The sequence below is a fragment of the Pinus tabuliformis genome, chromosome X, assembly GCF_031772625.1.
Source record: "Pinus tabuliformis cultivar Carrire ecotype Pingquan chromosome X, CPIR1, whole genome shotgun sequence".
NCBI lineage: Eukaryota > Viridiplantae > Streptophyta > Pinopsida > Pinales > Pinaceae > Pinus > Pinus tabuliformis.
This window is the reverse complement of record NC_142308.1, coordinates 1,133,047,244-1,133,075,045: the sequence shown is the minus strand read 5'-3', so window position 1 is coordinate 1,133,075,045 and position 27,802 is coordinate 1,133,047,244. Positions and strand designations below refer to the sequence as shown.

At 42.2% G+C, this 27,802-nt stretch overlaps 1 protein-coding gene across 1 annotated transcript in view; it reads right to left on the bottom strand.

Moving 5' to 3' along the window:
- Window positions 1-27,802, bottom strand: part of CYP71 (cyclophilin71) — a 405,299-nt gene that overhangs the window by 359,693 nt on the left and 17,804 nt on the right. Inside the window, exon 2 of the mRNA XM_089447133.1 lies at window positions 22,411-22,496. Within this exon, the coding sequence (XP_089303259.1) occupies window positions 22,411-22,496 (86 nt within the window). The remainder of the gene's footprint in view (window positions 1-22,410; window positions 22,497-27,802) is intronic.

Genomic DNA, 27,802 nt, shown 5'->3' with positions numbered 1-27,802 from the left:
CAAATAAAAATATTGGCAAGGGTTTGAAATTTTTTTAGGGCCTTTAGGCCCAATGTTCCCCTTGAGCCCTAGTCACTGCCCTAGTTTGCCCTCTAATCCTAGTCCCTAGCCAATTCTTGTCTTGTAACCCTTGTCGTGGATTCCTTTAGCTCTTGTTGTAGGCTTTTCCAAGCCTCTTAGGCTTGGCCACAAGCCTTAAGGCCTTCCTCCTTGGTCGTCTCCCCTTCCTTACTCCCTATCGTGGCCTCTCCTCCTCTGTCGCAAGCTTACCCTAGCTCCTCTCCTCCTCGTTGGCCCTCCATCCTTCTTCTTTTCCTTTTGGCTTGCCTCCTTATCCCTCCACTACCTCCTCCTCACCTTGTCGCAGCCCTTTCAAGGCTTTCTCTCCCTTGTCGCGGCCCCAATTAGGCCTTTAGCCCCTTGTTGCAATCCTAAAGGGCCTTATCCTTGCCTTGGCAACGCTTTTATCCTAGCCACTGCCCTTTTTTGGCCTCCAAGCCTTGGTCGCAAGGCTAATTGGCCTGCTAGGCCCTAGTCGTCATGCCCTAAGGGTTGTTGCCCTTAACCGCAGGCCCTTAGAGGTCTCAGCGTTCTTTCCTAGCCCTTGTCATCACCTTTTTAGGGCCTTTAAGGCCTTGTTTCCCTACCTCGGCCTACCTATTCTCTCCTCCAAGGCCCCTTTTCTCCCCTTCGATGCCCTCCATCTGCCTTTATTCCTCCTCGGCCCCTCCTCTAGCCCTGGAGCAGACCCTTTGAGGGCTTTCTCCCTTGGACGCGACATCTAGGATGGTTGTTGTGGCTAGCCCTCCTTGGCCTCTTTGCCCTAGCCATAGGCCTAATAGGCCTTGCTACCCCTTTTCTAGCCTTCTTGACCCCTCATCCTAGCCCTCTCCTTGCCATTTTTGCCTCCCTTCAGTCACTGTTTGATTATTATTTGATTTTAATCTAATAATTGGTGTTGTTGCAGAGATTTGGAGTTAAATTTTTATGCTTGCAACTATGCAAGTGGTCTAGCCATTTGAGAAATTGTGAGCAAGCATCAACCCCTCTCCAAGGCCAAAGGGTCAAGTGGTTTGTTTCTTTCAAACCCGAAGTCTCCTCACTGTTTTGCTACAGCTATCTAAAACATTCGTAACAGTGGTAAAATTTTCACTTAAGAGCCCTAAAAATTCATGGACAATTAGCCTAAGTTCATTAACTGCTCATTGCATGAATTGGGCACTCATTTTTGGATAAGTTCATGAAGCTTTGATGACTGTTATCTCTGCTGTGAATGCATTATAACTTCTGATATATAACAGTGGTATTAGCATCTAAATGGAACTAGCTCATTGGAATTTTGGTGTTGGCAAAATAGTCTGGCATTGGGGTTATCTCATTTGCATTTTGCATTTCATAATTGGCATCCTAAGTGCTCTAAAGCACAAGTAACTCACTGCTATCATAAAGTTTCTCTGTTGCTCATTGGATCACAACTAGCGTAAAGTTTTCATTTGCTCATGCTCAATGGATAGTAATTGCTCATTGTGGAAGGAATTGCCTACATTGTCTCCTAAAAGTGATTTAACAATTGGTGAAGTATTTTGTGTACTAAGAAGATTACTAACATACTGTTTTCATGTGTAGTCTTAAGAAGTTTCAAGTTTGCACTCATAAGCTCACTCTCTAAAAGCACTTGACAATTAAATCTCATAATCCAATAATCTTGTTGAATGGTTGCTTAAGTGAAGAATCTAAGATATTGGATATTGGAATCTCTTGTTCTTTCACATATTGGCGTTATCTTGGAAAACTTCTAATTGTTTAAAAAGCATTGATAATCTTGTTGTCTCTTTTGAGTAATTATCCTTGAAGAATCATTGGCTAATTGTTCCAAGTGGATAAGTGCTCAAATTGTCATTAGATTTGTGGTTCATGTTTAAAGTGGATATCTACTGTGAACTCATTGCGAAGAGCATATATCTTGTGATTATTTCTTGGGAAATTGCGTTTTGAATATATCTCGTATCTTATTTGCACTTGCAACATTGAGCACTTTATCTCGCATATAAGATTGTCACTTAATTCATTGTTAAGTACTCTTGTCATAAGGCTAATCACAACTAAGTACTTAAAGTCATTAAATAATCTTAACTCAAGATCACTCAACTCATCTTGCATCTCATCCTAGAGTTAGTCTTGCATAAATTAACATACCTCCAAGCATAAGCTTGGTTGATAGAGAGATAGGAACACCCTTTCATATTTGCTTGAGAAGTTTGTACCCGCTAGTATTTAAAACAGTGACCTTGCAGTTGCAGAGCCATAGTCTCTGCAGCGCCGGAGATATCGAGTACGTTAGATTTCAAAGAGAGGGATCGTTAACCAAGCCCTTGCTTGCTTCACATTGACTTTTCTTTGCCACTTATTTTAGAGACTAGGCTCAATATAGATAAAGATCAATGGATACACTTAGTTAGGCATCTAATTAAAATAAACCAAGATTCCAGCATTTCACCTAGTTTGTAGGATTTACACTTCATCTAGGAGAGTCAAGCATCCATTAAGCAGTGGTTGTTCATCATGTCATTTGGTCCTTAAGTGATATAAAGCAAGTTTTTGAATCCATAAGGCACTAGTCTCACATATAAATCTAATCGAATCTTTAAAACTTGATAAAATTAACCAAGTGGCTAAGCCATTCAACCATGTCTCCTAGACTTGTTGGTTGCCAACGAATCTTGCATTCTCCCATTTCATAGGGACTACCCCCCATAGTCTGTTGCTGGGAGACAGCTAGAACGGAGAGGTTGGGTATCAAAGTGACAGCCCTCAACCTGAGTCATTGTTCCAGTGCCTGTACAATCTGAGCGACAACAAGGTCCACCTAGAAGAGCTCACAAAGTGTGCCCTCCAAGGCGCATGAGAGATAAAACAATAAATTACTTGTCCTAGGAGAATGCTCGATAACCAACCTCAATAGGAAGTGGTCCACAAGATACATGCAACCAATCCACATGTGGATTCCAAGGCAACCAAGTCCATTGATGGACGTGAAAAGGTGTCAAATAAATGGAGCGCTCCACAAGAAATGTAGTAGCCAAACCCCAAAAGAGAAAGTCAACCATCTCCAAAAAGACAAATCCAAGGATATAAGGGTGAATTAGAGTTTTGAATGTCCCAAGACTCCACGAAATAATAAAATATATACCTCCAAGAACAGCAAGAAGTGTTTCCACAAATGTGCCCTCCAAGAATATGCTAGTAAAAAGGCCAAGCAAGAGCATGCAAAAGCCACATGTGTGGCCCTCCTAGTATGCCACATGCTTCCCAATAAATCCCTACTTATAACCTATTACATCAAAATCTAGCACCTACTACAATGCCTCACTAGGTCACAAGACAAGTGCAACACATAGGAGGGTTGCAACTATCACTTTAGCAGCTACTCCCCTCTCTTTAGTGAAGGACATAGTCCAACACAAGGGAGGCTTCCCTGATAGGGCTTAGGAATCAAGTAACCCAATGATCTTAAGCTAAATGACCCCTAAGGATCCTACAATAAACTAGTGTTTGTGGTGGATGATAGAGTAAATTCAAAATTTGGGTTCAAGGAATCTATGGGTCAATCTAAAGGCTAAGGTTAGCCCAAGGAGTCTCAAATAGGTTACCCAAAGACACCAAAGCAAAAAAAGTTCTAGGCCTCTACAAACTAATGTTTGTTACCTCAAAATTTAGCAGGTCTCGTGAGGGGAGATCACAAGGCAAAGACTAGACTAAGGGACAACAATATGAGATGTGGCCCATTGTCACCACAGGCACTACTTCCTGCTCTTTTGTGGACTTTCACAACTATGGAGGCTTCCCTATAGTATGTCACCTAAAGGATATGTTAAATACAAGGAATAAGGTGACAAAATAGGCTTATGGAGAACAACTCTACCTAAGAAGGAGGCTCAGCAAGCATAACAAGGCAGTTCCCTGTTATGAATAAAATATATATAAAAAATAATACAAATAATGTAAATAACAATAATAATGATTAATGATTAATTAACTAATAATTAGTAGTGAAGAGGCATGTCTCTAAGGACATGACCATTTGTGAAGAGGTACCTACCTAGCTATATAAGTAGGCCCTCGCCCTCATTGTAATCATCTCACTTGTACTCAAATATTCATATATATAAATTACTTATCCTACAATGGATGTCTTTGTCTTCAAAGTATTCTGAAGATTATTGCAAGTTACGAACTCTGTTTGTTGCATTCGCATCCTCCAATATGCCTCATTAAGGCACAATGTGACCTAGGGTTTGAAAAATAGTAAGGCAAAAGGATCAACATAGAGTCACAAGGCTAGGAAAAGGCTTCTAATAGATAAATATATTCAATATATGGAAAAAAAACCTTCAATAAGACCCAAGTTGAAGCTTGGGGCAAACTACGGCATTTTCTAGGGAAATATCTATCTAGGGAAAAAGACTTTAAACCTAACAAATTGACTTACTTCCCATGCAATATTCAAGATCCACCATAAGCATCCAATAAAAGAGATCCCATAACATCACAAGATCCACCCCAAAAAGTCACTCAATTGGGTCTTTGTTGCACACAAGATAAAAATCACCAATGAATAGAAGTTGTAATCCAAGTGTAACAATCATCTAAGAAGAAATCGACACCCCTACTCATATGAAGGTAACAAACTTACAAAGTCGATTTTCCTTTAAATTGTGCTAAAAGCCCTAAAAACTACTAAATCCATGATACAAGGTGCATAAGTCATCAAGTCGAGCCCAAAACATAGCCAAAATAAAGAAATAACATGAAATTGACCCACATGTGCTAGTTTAAAAGCCTCGAAGGGTGACATCATCTCCTAATATGCACATCTCTCCATGAAAAGGTTCAAGAGATGACCCAAAGGGTCTGTCTCATCTCACAGGTTATGTCTCCTCATCAAGATATTGCATCATCATCAAAGAAAATCCTCTCAAGACCAACGTCATCATCTAGTAAGCCCATGTCATCATCAAAGGCATCATAAGGGTGACATCATCATGTGAGGTCATGATATTACAAGGGAAAAAAGTGTAAAATCCTCCCCACTAGGATACCAAATCATCATCATCCTAAGGATGGCATACAACCTTCTTGTCTTCATTCAAAGCACCACTGGGTAAAATGGAGTTGCCCCCTCTAACCAACGCTCTTTGGGATCTATATTGATGAGCTAGAGTCCTTCCTTCATGAGCATATATAGGCGGGTGACGGTTGTCTTCTACATCATGTCTTGACCTCCCTACTCCTATTTGTTGATGACCTGGTCTTATTGGCCTCTGCTCCCGAGGGCTTACAGAGACAGCTTGACGCAGTGACCAATTTTTGTGACCTCCGATAACTAATGGTCAACCGAATTAAAACCAATGATTTGATCTTCAATGCATCAAAGAGCTCCCTTACAAAACCTACATTTCTACTACCGACGGACAGAGATTGAAATCACCACAACTTACACTTACCTGGGAGTACAATTCACAAGGCCTCGTTTTGGTTTGCGACAATCCCTCCAACGTCAATTCAATAAAGGATATGGTTACATGGCCCTCATCAAGAGATAGTGTTTCCAGTGTAATTTCAAGCAATGTTGCAGTACTTGTACTCATATAAGACTCGTCTGGCAATTGACTCGGCAACCAGTATAAGACTCAGGAACGACTCGTATAAGAATCGGCAAAATATAGAGAAAAAAAATATTATCTCCAACAACAACAAAAAAAATTAAGTGAGTGGGTCCATGGGTCTTATGCGAGTCATATCTGCGTTTTCACAGGTTCAATACGAGTAGACGGGTTCTATGCGGGTTTGGACGAGTATGGGTAGAGACTGCGGGTCTTATGCGAGTGACCCGTCTCGCTATAGAACCCATCAAGACCCGTGGGTACTTACGGGTCTTATAAGAGTCGTGCTACACTGATTTCAAGACATCTCAACCAAACTCTATCTCATGGAAGCGATTATCAGACCTGCAAATCTATATGGCTCCAAGATCTAGGGACCAAGCTTGTTGTAAACATAATGGACTGAACTATAGAAAGTACAGACCTTTCTTCTCAAGCACATCAATTAATGTAAGCAGACAGTCCTACAACCCATCATCCAAACAAAGTTTCTCATCCACCCTTTCCAACTTGAGATCATCTTTCGCTTGGTTTATTTTCTTCATAAAGTCCAATCTCGTAGGGATTTTGCAGTTGGGTGAGAAAGGCATCCCTAACTTGCACTTTTCTCCTCAAAGTCTCTTGCTTCAAATTCTTCCCCAAGTCGGGCACAAGATTGGTTCTCATAGGCGTCTCAGCTTATTCAAACGAATACTATCTCCCTAGAACACCTTTCCCCTTGATGCACCACACCATCTCTTGTCGACTAGACGAATATGAACCAGGCTATCAAAGAGGATATCTACAAACTATACATTCAAGTCACTTGGATCTCACCCCCGACGAGCCTAGGCTAGAAGATGTCTTTCTTGTTGAAGAATGTAACTAGGTTCGGTCTTCATAATTGTACTTGAAGTCAAAATGTAATATATTTGTCAAAAGAAAGCAAAAAGAATTTTATCATTATTTTAATTGACATGTTAAAGCATGGGTTTCATGCTTGGGTCAAATATATAGGTCAAGCCTCCATTGTAGGCTTTCGGTTGTTGTCAAAGTCAATTTGTGAAGACTCCTCCATCAAGTCAAAGTCTATAGTTGTTGAAATAATCCTCATCAAGTCGGCTTACCTCAAATAATATCATGTCGGCCTAAATACAAAGACACATCCCTTTATGATTCATGTCAATTCATTTAGGATGGACATACCACTATATATACAAGCCTATGATCTTCGCATTACACCATCACACAAGCTCGAATTTCAAAGAAGTTTCAGTGATCTCTGTGGAGAATTTCGATGATCTCAGGACAGAACTTCGATGATCTCAAAAACAAGTTCGGACAAGGCATTTCAGAGTTTTAGTGGCATTACAGAGATGAGCTCAGATGATTTTGGTATAACCACAGTTCGTGCGATGCTCCCACAATTCGGTGTTATGATCCCATACTCTCACAATTTGTTATTATGCTCCCACAGTTCGATGCTACTTCAGTTCGGTGTTACCACAGTGAGAAAGTCTCAATGCTATCACAGGGAGAAGGTCACAATGCAACTATAGTGATGAGGTCTCTATGTAATGACAGTGTTGAAATCTCGGTGCTATTTCAGTGATGAAGTCTCGGTGCAACAAAGTGACAAGAAATCAAACTTAACACAGTGATATGGATCATGGTATGCAAACACAGTGAAAGGAGGATGACTTGATGGAGGTAGTCTCGAGTCTAAGTTGTAAGGGTCTTGGTCATCTCATCTTGAATCTACTAAAGGAATAATTTTCACTGGGTTTTCCCCTAGAGAGGTGTTTTGCCCTGGCAACATGCCTACATCTTGTGTTCTCTTTTATTTGTTGCTTGGCATTAGTCTTGATTATAAGAAAAGATAATTCAAAAGAACTAATAATAATAATGAAAAACATCACAAAATAATGTCATAATAAGAGAAATCATTTAACTGCCGTCATTTTGAATTTCTCAACATTTCTACGTAGAGCACTTTTTAGAGTTGTGTGATGGCCTCATCATCTACCCTCCCCTTACACATGTAGACATTGGAAGCACTCAATTAGGATCCCTTGAAGACATCTTCGAGTCGACTCCGAAGAGAGATAGATTTGCTAGGCGCGCTACCTTCAAGAGTCGGAGATGAAGTTGCACCTCATTTTTTGGTGTCCCTTATACTATGAGATCAAAGGATGTTATCGCTACCTATATAGGGACTCGAGGGACTCCTCTTCTACTTTCTTCTAGTCCCAGGACTAAAGATGTCTAGACCTCTTCATCAAGAAGATCTACAACCACATAACTCAGCTCCTACGCACCATGCCCCCCTGGGATGATCAAACTGATTACCTTATACTTCCCTATCAATTCGCCGAATTGGAAGAACAAATGACATGCAAAGTTCCAAAGTGCACCAAAAACAAAATGGTGGGACCCCAAGTTTCTCCTTGGCCTCCCTCTCTAGGAGTCCACGTGATCTCATCGAGACCAATTCAGAGGTGTGGATCTATAAATCATGCCACATATTTTTAGAGCATTAGAGAGATCAAATCCAAAGGGATCAAGAGTAGACCATCTCTTGCTCGTCAAACTACATCCCAGGTTTGAATAAGCAACCAAAGATCCATTTGAAGTTTCCTTCTTTCAACCTCAAATGCTAGGAGTATCCCTCATCCATACATTTCCCCCAAGATCATACATTCAGGAACTTGGAGGGTTCCAGAGGACTCTAACAGTGAACCAATGCCTTATTACCCACCATTTTGTGGGTGATATCCCTAGGAGAAAATTTTCTCCAAGATGGTCCTCAACCAGCAGCCACCAGCCACCAACTAGTTCATTGTGCCATGCCTCTGCCACCTGAGCCATCCATGTGGTCTCTCACCCATCTGTCATGATCGTATGTTTGAAGGTGGGCCTCCCGAAGCTAAAGGTATGCCTTGTTATTTGTTAATTAAGTATTGTAGTTTGCTTATCATGGACACTTTTGGGCATGGATTAATGGGAGATTCGGCGGAAAGAGTGGGCTAGGTATGTGCTTCTATTCCCTAGACCTCTTTTGGATGTTACCCTTGGATCTTAGTCCCGTGGGATCTCTTTTACTGACCTTTGGGTTTTAGGGTGGTACCACATGGGAAACCCCAATTTTGGTTGCGTGGTCTCACTCCCTCATCCACATACATTACTCCCCTTCCATTCATTATAACCTCATTCATTATTCTTCCCACCTGGGTCCACATAGGGTTGGCCTCCCCTTCCCCTTGCCCACACCTTGGGTTGGGCTTGAAACGATGCCCCAGAGATTGATGCAGCTGAAAAGAAAAGTAAAAGCATAATTGGTCACATTCAACAAGAAAATGTACCACAAAATGCAAAAGATAGTCGAGACAAACACATTTAGCACGTGGGCAAAAGCCAAATGCATGAGCTCTACCCCATATCCATGGCAATCAACCTGGTTTTTATAGGCCCTAGATGAGCCTCCTTTATCATTCTAGAACCCATGATTGTCCCAACCACTGGTGGGAAATGAACTACCCTACCTTAAAAGGGGTATCCACTACTATACCTTACACATCATGCTCTTATCCTTTGAGCCCCGAGCAGTTAATCAAAGAAAAATCATAAAAGGCAAAAGGCATATAAAGAAGGGTGGAAAAATCAAGGCCGAGGTATCTCGTGCACCACGATTGCTCCCTCCTATACATTATATACCCAAGTGTGGGCTTCCCTTTATTAGCTACCCTTGTACCCCGACATGTGGCCCAGGATTGCCCCTCTCATTCCCTATTCCATTCATCTCTTTATCGCTTTCCACCACCGTTTGAAGGATGTACCTTGGACATACTATCCCCTCTAAAGGTAGAAACTGCCTAATAGGATACTTGGTTAACCCCCTTGGAGCTTGGAGACATTAGCACATGCCAAAGCCCACTATGGAAGGGCATGACATTGTGAAGCGCCCACCTGTTGTCCATGGCTTGTAAGCTCTTTAACTCAATTCCTTTAACTAACTGATTGTACTGGAAGGCTAGGGGACGCGTTGGATCTTATGCAGGATTGCAGATGGTCCCCATTTTGGTTTGGTCCCTATACGGGGTCCTAACCCTCCAGAGGGCAACATTGGCACATGTAGGATGTGCGTAGAGAGCCATGGGCCTCCACAACAGTAGACAGCATTCCATGGATTCCCAGAGATGTTCATAGATTGCTCGAGTTTCATATATTTGACGAGGAAGATACAACTGGTTCACCATGCCCAGTTGGCCCCACAATTGTACCACGCACTTGGTAGATGACCCAGGACTCGTATGTTGATGGCATCACTTACACCATCATCTGAGCCCTTGCAGATGGTCTCCAGACATCTTCAATCTACTTGGAGACCCATGAGGTTACTTGTGTGCCCCACACCCATTGGAAGCACCACAAGTTTATTATTTGGAGAACAAGGGGCCAACCCCTTGTCCATGGCACTTATGAACTTCAACAGACTTCTTAGAAGGCCCAACGACATGTATTATTGATCATTTGACATCTTAAGAGGCTTATTCTTTTGTTTATGAGCTAGTTTGGTGGGCTTGTCACCAAAAGTTAGTTATTTTGCACATTATTTTATTCTAGGGGGCTAATGTAGGCCTAATTAGCTAAATCAAACTCATTAGAAGTGTATAAATACAAGTGATGTGAACTCATTTTAGCATCATCACTTGGATTGGACTTGTATCTCTCTTAAGAATTTCGCTATCCTTCTTGGAGGACGAATTTTGGAGCTTGGAATGAATTTTTATGTTTGGATTATTTTCTCGTCTTGGAGCTTCTTGATTGGCAAATTCTTGATGGTTGGATATACTCTTAATACATGTAAGTACAATTTAATGCTATTTTCTTTTCTATTCTTGTCACATACATTGTTGTTGGGATTTCGCTATACTAGGGCTAATTTACTACATCCATTTATGTGAAGTTGTGGAGATTCGATTTCTAGATAGTGATGCCTCATGTATGAGCGATGTATTATGAATGAAAGTTCCTAGCGATGCTTCTTCATTGAAATTCATCTCATTAAGCCATCAATCTTGCAAAATGAAGTATAAATTTCTTGAAGTTGCTTTTGTTGTTGCCGTAATTCTATGCGAAGTTGTCTTTGACGCCTCCTTGACATAGAAAATTCAATGTCTATAATCATAATTACTCTTGACTCCAAATCTCCTGAAAGGATTAGGCACTGGTCCACCATAAGGTGATCACCTTAAACCTATTTTCCTTCTCCCCTCTCCTCTTCTCTAGGTCTAGTCCTCTAGGTCACCTAGGGCATCAATTATCTCACAATCTAGCCATCCAAATACTTCGATTTTTGGTCCACAACTGCGTTGATGTGTCCTCAAGAAGCCCTCCAAATTTCATGAGATTCTGACTACAGGATTTTGAGATATCGCAAGCCCTAACTCGAAGACCAATTATTGCCCTTGGTTTCCCTTAGGCTAGAAACCTCACTGGGATCCTTGCCTTTCATTTAAAATTCGTTCCTTGATCCCTTTCCCCTCCCTAATTAGGTCAAGCATATCATTGGTTGCTAAATCATATTCCCTGACCTAATCTCGGGTCCACTTGGTCCTGTGTGGTCCCCATGCACTATCAAGGTTAATTCTTCAAAGATCACCTGGAACCCAAGTTTCCACAAGAATTCTAGGGCTTAGGGATCTCCTTTATAAGACACATACTCAAAACCTAACCCTTGAAATTCTCCCCAAGCCCTTCCTTGAGAGTCTTCCATCTTGTCTTCCAAGATAAGCAAGCCACATATTTGAGCCTCTCCTGTGAATAGGCTTCCAAAATCATCCCTCGCCCTATCATTAGTCCATCCATTTCGTGATCCTTGTCATAACGGGTCTCCTCCCATCAATGAAAGTTCGTAAAGAGTAGATAGCCTTAGCTGAGGTGACAGTGGGCTATCGCTCCATTATTGCCCTTAGCTTAGTAGAAGCCCTTCAAGGATCCCCTTTTAGGACCCCTGCTAGTTTGAGCGTTAACATGCCCAATTTGCCCTCCACACCCTCGACCATCAAACTCAGGAGACTCTAACATCACCGGTCTCATCATCTGATCTCTCTCTCACTCTCTATTTCTTGACAAGTTCTTGGGTTGGTTTGTCCACCTTTCTAGTCTTGGACAAACTCATTTAGTGTTTTGTATTGTTGTATCTTTGTCATGGTATTATACATATGTTCGGATGATATACTTACGTAGGTTTCTTTCTTCATATTATTTTCGACATTTTCTAGGAGATGCGCTTGCACTCCAACATTATATTTACACAACTTCGACTCTCCAATCCCATTGACCCACTTTTGTGGTCACTTGTTGGACGTTAATAAAATTATCTTATCTTATCCTATCTTATCAATCATCACCAAGAGAAGAGCAATGTCCATCAAGAAGGTACAATGGCAACCTAGGGGCGTTTTGTCATCTCATGGGCACAACTAAACTCCAAGTAATGTCCTATCCCAAATCACCAACATCTAAGGCACTGAGGCTAATAAAGGGTCTCATCAATTGTGCCAAGCACCCTCAAGATCAACATCCCACAAAACATGCCCAACATCCTCTATCAAAGTGCATTGCATCATCACAAAGTGGTTGGACATCATTCATGAAGAGCTAGAGAAGCATCATATCATCCCTCAAGGGATCTTGGTTGCACCTCGAAGAATCATCTAACACATACTCAAGGAAGCGAATGAAATCAACACCGTCAATACAAGAACCATAAGAGCATCAAGGTGGACAATATTCAATGCCAAAGCCATCAATCTACTTCCCACAAGTATCATCTTCAAATGTCATACTAGCTAATTTTTTGGAGTAATTACCTATGAATGTGTGAAATTGATTTTATGCTTCCCCTATTTAATTTCCATCTATTGTGTGATTGATGTTATGGTTTAAAAAAATATTGCATTAATTAAATTCAACAATTACCGATTAGTTGAAATCATAAGGACTTTTGTCAACTAGGCTTGGAAAATTTTACAAAATCACTATGAACATGTGTGCCAATGGGGGCGAGGAGCTTGGGTGCGCTCCACAAGTGTTGTGCCATGGAAATAAGTTGTATCTCCTAGCAAAGACCACCGTGATAACAACATAATGACAAAATAGAAGCTTCAACTAGAATCGAACCTAGTGCGCACCACCAAAGCACTATAACATGATTAATACCTCATCAAACCTTTGAGAAAAGAGTGTTCATCAAAGATGTATGTATTACCCTACCGTCTAACTTCAACTTAGGAAAAAGTGCATTAATGACAATACTAAAGTCATCAACCACATTTCCATATAGGTGATGTCTAGCAAATGCTACAAAGTCAAGTCATATCACCTACAGAAATCCCCCAAGGCAAAGTGCACTACCACAACACATAAACCATCTAACCATATCAATATCACAAGAGAAGGGGACAATAGAAATGTTGACTCATCCGCTAATCAAGTCCCCACCAACATCAAGCATGAGGACCACGTAGAACATCCCCTCCTAGTTGTGAAAATTCTTGAATCTAACACATCAGAAATCCCAACAGCAATTACTGGTTTACAATCTCCTACTTGTTCTTTACATTAACAAGTTATTTAATTACATAAACATTGAAGTAAACACTATTGCAACTTTCACAAATATACAGATCATGCACTGAAATAAACAAAGACAATAACACAAGGGACACCGTTATTTTTGGACAATCATCCCCGGAAAAACCCAATTCAGAAAACCGGTGCAACATATAGAGGGTTTGTATTATTAAGCACATTCATGAATACAACTAGGGTGCCAGAAATGGCTCACCCAACAGAGAATATCCTTGGCAGTAGTACCTCTATCCAGAGACAGATATTCTAGCAAATCAGCAACCGGATGATCAAACCCCATAGTGACTCCGGTTGTTCCCTATGCTGGACAGCGAAAGCTGCACCAAGCACTGCTTTGGAACTGCGTCACTCCTACAGGAGCTGGTCACCCTCTCCTGGCTCAGAGTCTGCTGATCTTCTCCCAATCTGCCCCACAGAATCTCCCCAGCGCTACCTCTGAGGCCCAACGTCAACCTCTATGGCTTCTGCGTCAGCCTTCTGCTTCCTCTGCATCAACTCTTTGGCCTCTGCATCAGCCCTTCTAAGGCATGTGTTGTCTCTCCCAGCACTGCGCTATCTCTCTACTATGTATCCTTCAACCTCGGATGAAAATCCCTTGCTGAACTACCCCTCACTGCAACTCTGATCACTAACTCGATTTCCTCAACAAACCTCGCCCCAGAAAATCAAATTCTTTGATCTCTTGGTGTCTCTCCAACTGACCCTCAAGCCTCCTCTTATACTTTTCCTGTTGACGAATCAACGGCCGAGATTAAGTCCCTAATCAATGGCTAAAATTTAAACTAGCTTGATCCTCGTCACTTAGAACTTTTTCACCCATATTTTATTAATACACATTAATATTTTTATTTTCCCAAGTTTAGACTTAGGAACCCATTATAAATATTAATTATTTTAATAACTCCTCATCTAGATGGAATTTCTCCAAACAATTTCTGGGTCTTGGAAATCTCATGTGCCTTAGCCTCTCCACCAATTTTCAAGGCTAGAGCACATCCGATGCTACTAAAAATCAACACTCCCTCTTAGCGAGGAATGTGCTCTAGCAATGCTTCATCATAGAAGCATCACACTGATCCTCCGCATCGGTCCTCTGCGTTGATCCTTGGCCTACTGCACCACATCCACTACACTGTTGCTTCCTGTACTATTGCCCATGACACTGCCACTACCACTGCTACATCCGTATTGCAACTCCCTCTCAACATGCTGCATCATGCTACCCATAGCGTTGCCACTACTAACTATTGCACTACAACTCAGTTACCGAGAAGTAAGTAATTGACTTTACCCAAACACTAACATCCTGGTCAATCTGTAAGCCTCATGATGTTGAAGCCACCTCTGCTGCTATCCTATGCTCCCTCTACTGCCACTGCGCTGTTGCAACCTCTTTTATGCCTCTCGCACTACTACAACCTCCATTGCGCTGCTACAGACTTCTGCACTCTAGCACTACTTTGTCGCTCCATCACACCTTGCTCCACCCGACACCTATCATCATGCTACTGTCTTTAAGAGCTCTCGTAGCCGAATGTGATCCAAGAGTTTGGGCACCTCAAGGATCCTGCCCCTCCTCTGTAGTCCTCTATACTGCAGCTCCAAGTCTCCCCACCTCTTCTCTAGAGGCGCATGAGCACTCATGGCACAATCGTCATCAATCTCGACATCCTTTTCCACCTTTGTTGGAGAAGCCCTAGGGCACTGAGAGACATAATGTCCCAGCTCCCCACAGTTGAAGCATTTGACCTTGGAGATGTCTTTCTTCTTCCTCTTTTGTAGCCCCTGTTGTCCCGTTGATGCGAGAGCTACATCCTCTTCATCCTCCTTGATTCGAACTCCCTTACCGCTACTCCCTGCCTTGGTCAATCTCCTAAGCTCTTCTTGTTGAAGAGCTACCCACATCTCCTCCCAACTAGGGAGAGTTGCTCTGCCCAAAATGCTTTGGACAAACGTCTCCCACTCCTCGAATACTACATTCAAAGCAGTCCTAACTAAGAACTCTAGATCTGGAGTAGACCCCACGGAAGTAAGTTGGTCGCGAATCCCCTGTAACCTGAGTAGGAAGGGATCTATCTCCTCTCCTTTCTACATCTGATATGACCTCAGCAGATTCTCCAATAACATCTTCTGCTACACGGAAGAGCCCTGGTATAAGGTGGTCAAGGTGTCCCACATCTCCTTTGTTGTTTTCTTCTCAGCAATATGTGGTATGACATGATCCTTGACCCCGTCTAGGATCGTGCACTTCGCCTTCGCCTGGGCCTCCTCATACTTCTCAGTTGCATAAGCGTCAACTAGGACATCTATTGTTTTGAAGGCATAGTCCTTGATGCGATGTTTATCCAGGATTGACAAGATCCTGGCCTTCTAGATCACAAAATTGGAAGCCCCATCCAATCTGTCATGATCCCTCAATCCGTTCACTGCCATCTCTGCTCTTCTTCTCTAGACTCCCTCTGAGTCCTGATTTCCCTGTCAAAAATCCTCCGGCCAATCATCGAATCACCCCTCTCCAATCCTCATTTACCGCTGCAACCCGGATCTAGATTTCTTGACTAGAAATCTGTCGAGGTAGTGCTTCCCTCTACCTTGGTTCAGTCTCCTTAGACATTGTTCTGCACTAACAGAAACAGCGTCCCACTAACTCCAAAAATCAAAATCTGCTCACCTCCCTTAGGCCCAGCAACTCGAAGAATCTGAGCCCCTCAGGCTTTGTGCAATCTGTATGTCGGTTGAATCTGCTACTCCCGGCCAACTGCGTCAATCCTTCTTGGCTCAGACAGATGACATGGCTCTATGTGGGCCTGATTTTCCCTCCTCTACCTCTGTGTTGGCCCTGATGGTTGACGCAGCTACTGCATGGGCTCCTCCTAGCTACTACGTCTTCCTCTCCCGGCTCAGAATGCTAACACAGGCACTGTGTGAGCCTCTACATTACCTCTTCTGCACTGCGCCAATCCTCCTCTTGCCTCTTCAGCTCTAGAACAACACTCTCTCGAGACAGCTGCTTCTCTGCAGCAAATTCTCATATTTCTCAACTGGTGTCTTCAGTCGCCTATGATCTGCAATTGCTCCGATACCATGTGAAAATTCTTGAATCTAACACATCAAAAACCCTTTCTGCAATTACTAGTTTATAATCTCCTACTTGTTCTTTACATTAACAAGTTATTTAATTGCATAAACATTGAAGTAAACACTATTGCAGCCTTCACAAATATACAGACCATGGACTAAAATAAACAGAGACAATAACACAAGGGACACCGTTATTTTTGGATAATCATCCCCAGAAAAACCCAATTCAGGAAAACTGGTGTAGCATATAGAGGGTTTGTATTATTAAGCAGATTCGTGAATACAACTAGGGTGCCAAAAATGGCTCACCCAACAGAGAATATCCTTGGCAGTAGTACCTCTATCCGGAGACAAATATTCCGACAAATCAACAACCGGATGATCAAACCCCACAATGACTCTGGTTGTTCCCTATGCTGGACAGCGAAAGCTGCTCCAAGCACTGCTCTGGAACTGCGTCACCCTCTCCCAGCTCAGAGTCTGTTGATCTGCTCCCAGTCTGCCCCACAGAATCTCCCCAGCGCTGCCTCTAAAGCCCAGCGTCAGCCTTTATGGCTTTTGCGTCACCTACGTCAGCCTTTTGCGTCCTCTGCATCAGCCCTTCTAGGGCCTGCGCTGTCTCTCCCAGCACTGCGCTACCTCTCTGCTATGTATTCTTCAACCTCGGATGAACATCCCTTACTAAACTGCCCCTCACTGCAACTCAGCAAACCTCACCCCAGAAAATCGAATTCTTTGATCTTTTGGTGTCTCTCCAACTGACCCTCAAGCCTCCTCTCATACTTTTCCTGTTGACGAATCAACGGCCGAAATTAAGTCCCTAATCAACAGCTAAAGACTAGAACTAACTTGATCCTCGTCACTTAGAACTTTCTCACCCATCTTTTATTAATACACATTAATATTTTTATTTTCCTAAGTTTAGACTTAGGAACCCCTTAAAAATATTAATTATTTTAATAACTCCTCATCCAGATGGAATTTCTCCAAATGATTTCTGGGTCTTGGAGATCGCATGTGCCTTAGCCTCTCCACCAATTTTTAAGGCTAGAGCACATTCGATGCTACCCAAAATCAACACTAGTGACACCAATAATACCACATCACCGTGCCAAAGTCATCAGGAAACACCAATAATCATGAAAATTCTATCTCCTAACACCATTATCATCTAACCCCTTACGCAGGCTAGATCCATCAATCCAAGGACAAGGTGTAGCTCATCCAAGATAAAAAAGTACACCACAACCACACCATAATCAGATAGAATGCTCCAGGATACCAACAAATGTGTACCCAAGGGGTTATCTGTTGTTTTTCCATGATATTGGTGTCTAGGATGGAATCTTAAATCATTGATGCTACCAAACCAAGTATCACAACAAGTCTACTTTGCACAACATAATATAAACAACAGTAAATCTACTAGTGCACAAAATATACACACCTTTTTACACAATTTTGTAGAATAACCCAAAATTTTGTACAATAACCCAACTTCGTTATATTAATCCAACTAAATAATACAACAGTCTAGGGCTCCCGTACTAGGGATAATGGCCCTCATACATCCACTAATATAAGACACAAAACTAGGGCTTGGTGTCAGTCCATCGATAACCAATCTACCCTCAATAAGATACTCTGACCATCTGGCTATAGCGCGCTCTCTCAACTCTTCTCGATCATACCTTGTACCTGCTCAGTCTTTCGGCACCCAAGCTGCAACACTTGCCTCTATCAATGCTCCAAGTCCATCTTGCCACTTAACCTCGGCTATTCAATCTGCTCACTAGTTGTGCCTTAGTCCATCAAGGGCACAACACATCGAGACTCTTGTTGAGTTGTTCACAACTCCGTTTGTGAACAACTCAACTGCCCATTGTTGCTCCTCAGCTACTTAGGGACTTCAGCCCACTATAGTCTTCCTGCGCTGCTCCAATGAAGACTAACATAGGGCACAGAGGGTTGCCACCTATCACTGCAAGATGTCCATCTCCCACAATGAAAACGAGCTAGGAGGACTGCCCATCTTCTGCTATAGATGTTCTTCTCCACACACAAGTATAGGGCTACTCAAAACTGCTCTTAGTTGATCAGACCCTTGAGCTCAACAACTGCCATTCTAGCAACCACCTAAGTCCATAAAGATGGTCCACACTGGGCTCCAACTTGGGCACTATCACACTGCCCTCCAACAGACCATGAATTCCCAATCCACTGTCCACACTTGGCCCACTCTCACGCTGCCTTCCAACAGACCACGAGTGACCAATCCTTGATGTAGCATCTACCTCTAGCTAGGGCATCCTCACACCTAGGAAACCCTCCTCTTGGTTGTCCACTGACTTCTCAACATGTCCTCTCCTAGGACCCTCATCCACTAGCATCTATCCATCAACAAGGTGACATTTGCAACTCCCTGCTGCTGCCTTCTTGACCTTGATTTCTGTGCATACACTAGACTGGTTAGGGCACACACCAACCCTAAACCACTGCCCTAAACATTGTGTATCCTTCTCCAATCTGGTCGCTTCCTTCTGTTGTTGTTCCTAGGCATCCAAGGTGTTGTTGTAGGCCTTGGGCATCTCCACAAGACACTCAACAACACTCAGATCAAACACCACAAATCTGCCCATACCAGTACTCATGAAACAGCCCTAACACATGGAGAAAGGCTCTGTCCAACTGCATTGTCCCTTGAGATAGCTGCAGCTGGGTTAGGAGGCCCTTCTAAGCTTCTCGGCCCTCTCAAATGCTGCCCCCACACACAGCTGTAGCAACACCTCACTGCACCTCATGAACAGAAATAACCTACACAGAAAACATGTACAAAACATACCTTTTTCACTGTGGCTGGACCTGCAAGGAAACTCTCACTTCTTCAAGAGATGAACAGCCCTAAAACCATCCTCCTTGCCTCCATGCAAGGTGTCTCAGAGCTGCGGCTCTGCTGCTCAGAAATACGCACCTTCAACAGAAGTGTCCTCCCTCAAAACTCGTGCTCCAACACTTGCATCCTAGCTGCCTCCTTTGCTGCCTTATTTCAGAGCTCTTCTTTGATGTGGATTGCACATTGGATGTGTTTGAAAGGCCTCTCACATGACCTTAATTTATAGTGTTCTCAAGGGCTCCAACGCATGCCCTTGGTTGGCTTATACAACTATCATTAGAACTCTAACAGCTAGGCCGATTTGACGACTTCATAGACAAGCCCACACACGACATTCAAAAATTCACATCTCAACTTCTACAACTCGGATTTCGATGATTTTATTGCGTCTGGTTTGTCTCGGCGTCTTCTATCATCTCCACCCATCACATGTAAAAATATCCTCGTGGTTTTGGCCCAACAACTTTGGGTGCAAAACCCCAGGCTTGGGTTTCAAGCCCACAAGGCCACTTGTGGAGCTCCTTCCTCCAAACCCTTGATCCTCAAGGCTTGGAGTACCTCCGAAGTTATGAATCTCAAAATTATCAACAAGGAAAGCACATGTGAGAAGATAACCAAACAAGCAAACACAATCATCCAACCAAGGAGAAAAGAGACTCCCCCAAACCAAAGACCTCCAGGACCTAAGAGAAGAAGCTTAATGAACGCATTTATTCCCCAAGTCAATCCAAAAGCTTCATGAAATCAGAAGCAAATCTCCATCAATGTAATGAAAATCACAATGTGGAACTTCATATAACACAAGGTGTAACGCTCATCATTCACCATCTTTAAATATGAATCCAAACATTTTAGGATAGCAATTACTGTTTAAACTTTGATGCAAACAAATAGAATCATGACTGCATTAAAGGGGATGGAATATACATAAACAATGGAATTGAAAAAACAAAAAATGTATTTCAGCAAAGCTTGAGGCACATTAATTTGGAATGCAGTTCTCCACTCCTTGACCATATTATAAAATGTTCCCTTGAACAAGAAGCTTGAAATTATAACTAATAATATTTTCTCGGCATTCCCTAGTTGACACCTTGTTTGACCTCCACCAGGTCAGAATTAGTCATACAAGCAGTTCCAAATTATTTCTATTGCTGCTTTGAATTGCATTTACTTAAACAATTTTCTGAGATATCATTGTACTTGAAGCTTAAAAAACATATCTTGTCAACAGTGGTTTATTGGGTCAGTGAAAGCGAGGCATTGTTAAAGGCCCAAATACAGTTCAAGTCTCACCAACAACGTATGCATGCTTGTGCTCAAGTTTGTTGTTGCCAGTACTTGCAACAGCAGTTTGGGTCAGGTGCAAATCAATGAAAAAAACATATCAAAAGACGGGTTTCATGGCAAAAACTGTCACATGCCACTCCTTGGCACTAACTCACAAGAGGTCACTCATCCTAGGGTGAGCATAGTTAACTTTGAGCTTCACCCTAAAGTACAATGAATTAACTCACCAATGTACCTAAAGGTGTCATTTTCAGTTGATCATTGCGTTCTCATGGTAACGACACATGGATATGACAATCTCGACATGTTAGAACCAAATCACCTATGAGTCCAGATTACGCTCAGGAATAGTATTGACCATGAGTCCCAAGATCTGGTAGGACCAAATCTTCTTGTCCGACTCCCATTACCCTAGCTGAGCAATGGCTGATCTACCTAAGTGTCAGTCTCACCTTGAAGAATATTGACTACACTACGCTGACCACTCTCCTGCAGATTGTCACATGCCAACCATCAACACTACTTCCAGAAAAAAAGGTGCTCCCATGCTAGTGCTACTCCAAGGTAAACATGTTTAATAATAGAAATTCATCTTGAAGTATGCTGAACTAACTCCCCAAAAACCATAGTTAGCAAATACATCAAATTTTTGAAAAGTCATCTATATAGACACATTTATGGACCATGCCTTATCAATAGACACTTTTTACATAGTTAGAAAATTGACTAACATGCCCGAGGAATGGGCCCCAAAATTATTTCATCTACATTACAAAAGTGTGATTCTTTCTTTTGATCATTGGTTCTCCAACCACTTAAATTTTTGCTGCATATTTGGTTCATTAGATTAGCTATATTACCTTTTCTGTTCCAAATTTCTCTTTGATGAGTCATACAAGAGGAAGGTTTCACTCTGTGATTCGTTGCAAGTACATTCTATTTTAGCAAACAAGTTTTGCTTTAAAAAAAATGGACTCTGGAGGAAAATAAAATCATGTTTTGGGTAGGATTTCATAGGGAAAAAGAGTATTGAATATAAATCTTCTGATAGAAGAACCATAACTTGTAATAGTTCGTAAAGATTCTTTCACACAAGAAAGCACCAGAATTTATTTAACCAGAGAAAACATCAAGCACAGTGGTGGGTTATTTTTTATTTTCCTTCATCAAAGTCAAAGCAATACTTTAATTGTATATTTATTATTGAGTGCATTTTCTTATACTCTGCTGCCTAAATGCTGTTTCCATTTTTATAGATTGTTTATCTGTTCACTGTGTCATGCTGGTTACCTATACAAATACCTGTCTGGACTGTTTCTCATTTGCCAGTGCAGCCTTATGGTAGATGGAATAAAGCTTATATACAAATAAGATATGACCAAATAATTTTATTAACGTCCACAAATGACTAAAGAATAGATCAATGGGACTAGACAGTACAAACAGTGCCCACTAGACTGTGGGAGTGTCTAGAACACTTCTAGATGCTAAAATGATATCAAAATAAAAGAGAAATGACAGTGAAAGAAAGAGAAGGCGATGAGAAATTATCTTCATGTCCACTCATGACCAAAGAAAGACTGAAGGTCAATGGAACTCAAGTGAAAGTCAGTACAAATAGCAAAATAAAGAGAGCCTAACACATTATCCAACAATATTAACCAAACATTATCCAGAAGACATCTCCATAGCTTAGATAGTATTGTGCTAGCTTCAAATGTCACTAATACTTCAAATCAATAACTAAATCAGGTTAATTAGTCATCAACAACATCTTATTAAGAAATCCACCTCCACAACTGTAACGTGAATGACAAGAAAGAATTTACTAGATCAGGGAATACATACCATCAGAGCTGCCTGTTATAAAGAAGTCTGCTGCTGAGACTGCAACATGAGTGACCACATCACGATGCATGTAACTTTTCTCATACCTGCCAAGAGACAGATTTTATCACATACAAACACCGTCAAGGATGACACATAAAATAAACAAGCATTCCAAAAGTTTGATAAATTAATCCAGCAAATTTCTATCGTTTTGAATTTATTGTCAGGCATCCACAAATAATGCAAACTCCCCTCTTCTCACATGTCAAGGTTTGGCAACAGATTGTAGAGACTCTGTCTGTCGATATCAAAATTTCCCAAAATGTTAAAACACACTTTCTCTTCCTTTGTTTCAGTCCTTTCATTATATTCACCATTTCACTTATATTGAAAAGAGTTTAAGTTGCTAATGCTTTTGCTGCATATATTCCCTGAGGTTTTCCACTGACAATGAGGATCATACTAAGATTCGTCTTCACAAAATCCAAACAATGGCTAAGACAATATTAAATGTCAACACAGCCATACTTGAAAAGAAGAATACACACCATGAAGGTTTTTGAAACTGAATTGTCTCAATTCCTCTAGAATACCACACACATATATCATACAAAATGTATAATCATCTCTTATGCAATCTAATCTTATCTACTCTTATTTAATCTAATCTTGACTAACCATTGTGCATGTGCCTCTAACTAGTTTGCATGTATAGAATCTTGTCATCATTAATTTCAGTTCATGAAAGCTGTGTGTGTCTTACTTCTCAAGATTGCACGCACTAGATCTGTGTAACTGATAGTTTAAATTTTATCTCATATGTGAAGATATGTCAAACACTAATGCAACATTGTTAGCAATGTTGAGGTGGTGACCAATATCGCACCCTTCCCCCCCGACCCCCCAATGACCAAATTGTTTCTTTTTGTATCAAGCATCTCTCTGACCCTTTCAAATTTGTATTTGATTATAAGATTTGGTGAAAAAAATATACTAGTTGATCATGATAGATGCAACAGAACAGTTCAGTCTCCTTGTGCACTTGCTATCTGATGTAGGGTGTTGAACATCAATGTGCTTGGTCTTGACATAAAATATTGGATTCTTTCTGAATAGCATAAAACTTTGATTATCACAAAAAATAGGAGCAGTATAATTTTGCTATAAGTTCAAATCATCAAGAAAGTTATGGACCAGTCTTTCCAACTGATAACCACAAAAGTAGGTCAATGGGATTAGCCCCAAGGGATAGCTCAATTGGTCGAGTTCATGTTGCTAAGTACCTCGCCAATCGGGAGGTCACGAGGTCAAATCTCCTCGACACCCTTGGGGTTAGGCCCTGCTAGTTTGGCAGGCGGGTAAATCCCTTCGGGTTGATCTACCTAGATTTCCCTGTGGATGTAACGGCCACTCAGTGTCCATGAACCACATTAAAAAAAGCCCCAAGGGATAGCTCAATTGGTCGAGTTCCTGTTGCTAAGTACCTTGCCAATCGAAAAGTCAGGGGGTCAAATCTCCTCGATGCCCTTGGGGATAGGCCCTGCAGGTAGATTCCTTTGGGTTGATTTGCCCGGATTTTCCCATGGATGTAGCGGCCACTCGGTGTCCGTGAACCACATTAAACAAAAAAAAAAGTAGGTCAATGGGGCTGAAGAAGAGTACAATCAGTGTGACTACAATGTGGGAGTGCAAGTGCATCTCCTAAAAAATGTTAAAATGACATATAAAGAGAAAGAAACCAATGGTAGTGTTGTCATGATATGTATATAAGAGACCGTGGTACAATACAAAATACTAAATACTCTGTGGCACGATATAAAATAGTAATTGCCTGCTAAAAAGGAATGAGCGAGTGAGATGGTAAGGTCTAGCAATGGAGCTCAAGATGTCAGGGGCTCCTGAGTCTAGTGACCGATGGTGAGGGAGACGAACTGGGTACAGGTTCGTTGTCGAAGTCCCCTAGGGCACGCAGTGGATCTGAACGTATGATCCTAGGGAGGATGTAAGAGCGAGGGATATTCCTAGCATTCGAGATCAAACGGAAGAAACTGTAAATAGGTATTTGGTCGCTCCTATGGGACTGGGAGGTAGTTAGAAGTGTCAAGAGTGCCCATCTCTGGAACTATCTATAGTTGATCCTTCTTGTGCTTTGAGAACCTATGAACTGTTGTATGGTTTAGCATCGTCGAATTGGTACCAATGGTATTTGTCGATCTCCCCAAGGGGAAGGATGAGAAGAGACCCAATACCTCACCCTTCTATTCTCTAGAGCATTTTGAACCTCTACATGTCACTTGTGGCCCCGGTCTAACGAATCCACATGAAAGTATGAGATGATTATCTTGGTCATCCCAAGTGATCCAGGTGGATGTTGGTGGCCACCCACCTATCCCATTTGGACCTCCACAACTGTCTCTTTCAGTTTTTTCAGTTTCCTAAATTGTAGCACAGTTTACTATTTTTAGCAGTTTTTCGGGTCCTGAACTTCCGGAGCCGTTTTGAGGCCCTAAACGACGTTTTTTGGGAAATCTAGGGGCAACAAATTACAGAGATAACCATAAACACAGCGATGCAATGGAAATAATACTTCATTTCATTAATGTAAAATACTGAAATATGCTACAAACAGAGTTGGAAATAAACCAGCTAGGGCGATGGTAGCTTATCTCTAAGAAGAGATGTGGCACCTACATGCCTCTGAACTGTGTTACAATGAGGCTCGAAGGCCTATTTATTGTTGAAAAACAATGTAAAACCCTTCACATCCCAAAACCTAACCCTAGAAGATGAAACACCAAATTGTGGGCCCTGTTTGGGTAAATTGGTACATCAATTTCCCGGGGTCATAACTTTGGCATACGATCTCCGTTTGACATGTACAATAGCTCGTTAGAAAGATCTGTCCGAGAATTACAACTTTGGGAAGGGCAACATGGGTCCATCATGTTGCCCCTAGATTTCCCAAAAAACATCGTTTACGGCCTCAAAACGGCTCCGGAAGTTCAGGACCCGAAAAACTGCTAAAAATAGTAAACTGTGCTACAATTTAGGAAACTGAAAAAATTGAAAGAGACAGTTGTGGGGGTCCAAACGAGATAGGTGGGTAGCTACCAACATCCACCTGGATCATTCCTCCCCCCTTAGGAAGCAATGGTCCCCATTGTGTTGAGTTCCTCCCTGAGATAAGGAAGCTTCTGCTAAGCTAGGTCTCTGGTGAGCTTTTCTGCAATCTCTGATGTGTCCAGAAATGGTGGGAAGCATGGTCGACGACGGTCCACACTGAACACTCGATGCAAGCGAAGGAATGGAGGAATGTTGTGCTTCAAAGCATTGTTGCCTGTAGCCTTGGGACTGGTGTAAGGACCATGTCGAAGTGGTCTGAGTTTCTGATGGGTTCTGGTAAGGCGTTCTCTCTGCAGATGTAATCAAACTTTGTCGCCCAACTGAAACTTGTGTGGTACCCCCGTGGGTGAGGAGAAGTTGTTCCTGTGTTCTGTCATGACTGTATCCCTTTGTTGTTGCTACTATGTGAAGGAACTCTTTGCGGGGGTCATGGATGTAGCAATGATCTTCCCCTTACTTTGGGAGCGAACCAGACAGAAAATGAATTTCCTAATCTGCAAGATGAGCTTGCTGCCTTTCTTGGCAGTGATCAAAGAGGTGACGGTATGTGGGGCTACCTCCAGTATCATGTATAATGAATCACCCAAAGAAATGATGACAGCGCGATGCCTTGACTCATACACAGCGTGTCGCCTCCACAAGTATGGTTGGCCTAATAGTACATCACAAACATCCAGAGATGTAACATCACACAATACCTCGTTTGTGAAGGGCTTGATGTTGTATGGAAGGCGGCACTACTGGTGAACTTTGAGATCTCGTCCTTCATGAAGCCACTCGATACTGTACGGTTGTGGGTGTGGTGTAGTCGGTAGACCCAACCGCTTCACGACCTCTGCTGAAATAAGGTTCTTGGCTGCCACTGTCGACAATGAATTGTAGCGGCGAACCCTTCACCCACATCTGTGAGTGGAAAAGACGTTCCCCCTCCTCTAGATCTTCGGGTTCATTCTTTTGGATCTTGGCGGTGGCAACAGTAGCGCTGGGCTTCGCATCAATGATCTGTTTCCCTTTGCCATTCCCCTTGTCGGGTTTTAGCTCAGGGTCGGAACATGCATCTGATTCGGAAGCCTTCAACTCGACCACCAGCGACTGCTTGGTCCGACACTCACTTATGGTATGAGTGGGACTCCTGTGGAACTCACACCACTTTCCTGTGTCCTTCTTCAGCTTCGTGGTGTTGTTCTTTTCTTGCGGCTTTGACGGGTTGTCTTGGGTCACCCCGCCTTGGCTTTGTCCTTTGGGCTTCGGATTTGCATATCCAAAGTCTCGCTTCTTCTGTTTGAACTTTTGCTCGATTTTGACAACGTATCGGTACGCCGTGCCGAGCGAGGAGATGTTCAGGAACTCCATCTCTTCCTGGATGTATCTGTGTAGGCAGCCGTGGTATTTGAGTACCAAATGCATCTTAGAGTCCTTGATACCCAACTGTATGCGAAGGGTATGAAAAAAGTTTGTGAACTCCGGCACATCTTGGTCCTGCCCCTACCGCAGTGTGGTCCATTTGATGTATTTGTCTTCAAAGCTTTTGACAGGGTAGTACTACTCCTTGACGGCATCCCGGAATGAATCCCAAGTGGGTGCGGCTGAAAATAGTGACCCTATGCTTTCATCCTTCTACTCGCAGTAGGTTTCCCACCAGCCCTTGACGTGGGGGGCTGCTTTGAGAAGAGAGAAAACAATTTTTTCCCAACTCGAAAATTCATGAACAGAAAAATACCCATCTAGCAGATTTAACCATTTATCTACAGCATTTGCGTCTATTTGACCCTCAAAGATGGGGATTTCAAAATTAACTTGTACCTTAAACGGTGTGGCGTTTCCAGAGTAGCTGTTGGAAGTCGATGCGTCGCCTCTGGGTAGCCGCTGAAGGATTTGCGCAAAGTTGTCCATCATCGCGTTCCTCTGTCGCTCGAGGGCTTCTTCGAGCAAGATTTTGATAGGATCTCCTGCCCCCTCGTCTTTCTTTTCATCCGCCATGGGAGGCCATCGAGATTTGCGACGCTGGTCTTGCAAAGGTTTGACCAATTCAAGCCCTAACTCCTTATATCTCGACCTCATTGGGGACATGCAAAGAAAAACAGAGAAAAAGCAGACTGCTCTGATACCACTGATCCGGATTTAAACAAGAACGCAACAAATTACAAAGATAACCATAAACACAAAGATGCAGCGGAAATAATACCTCATTTCATTAATGTAAAATACTGCAATATGCTACAAACAGAGTTGGAAATAAACTAGCTAGGGCAATGGTAGCTTATCTCTAAGAAGAGATGTGGCGCCT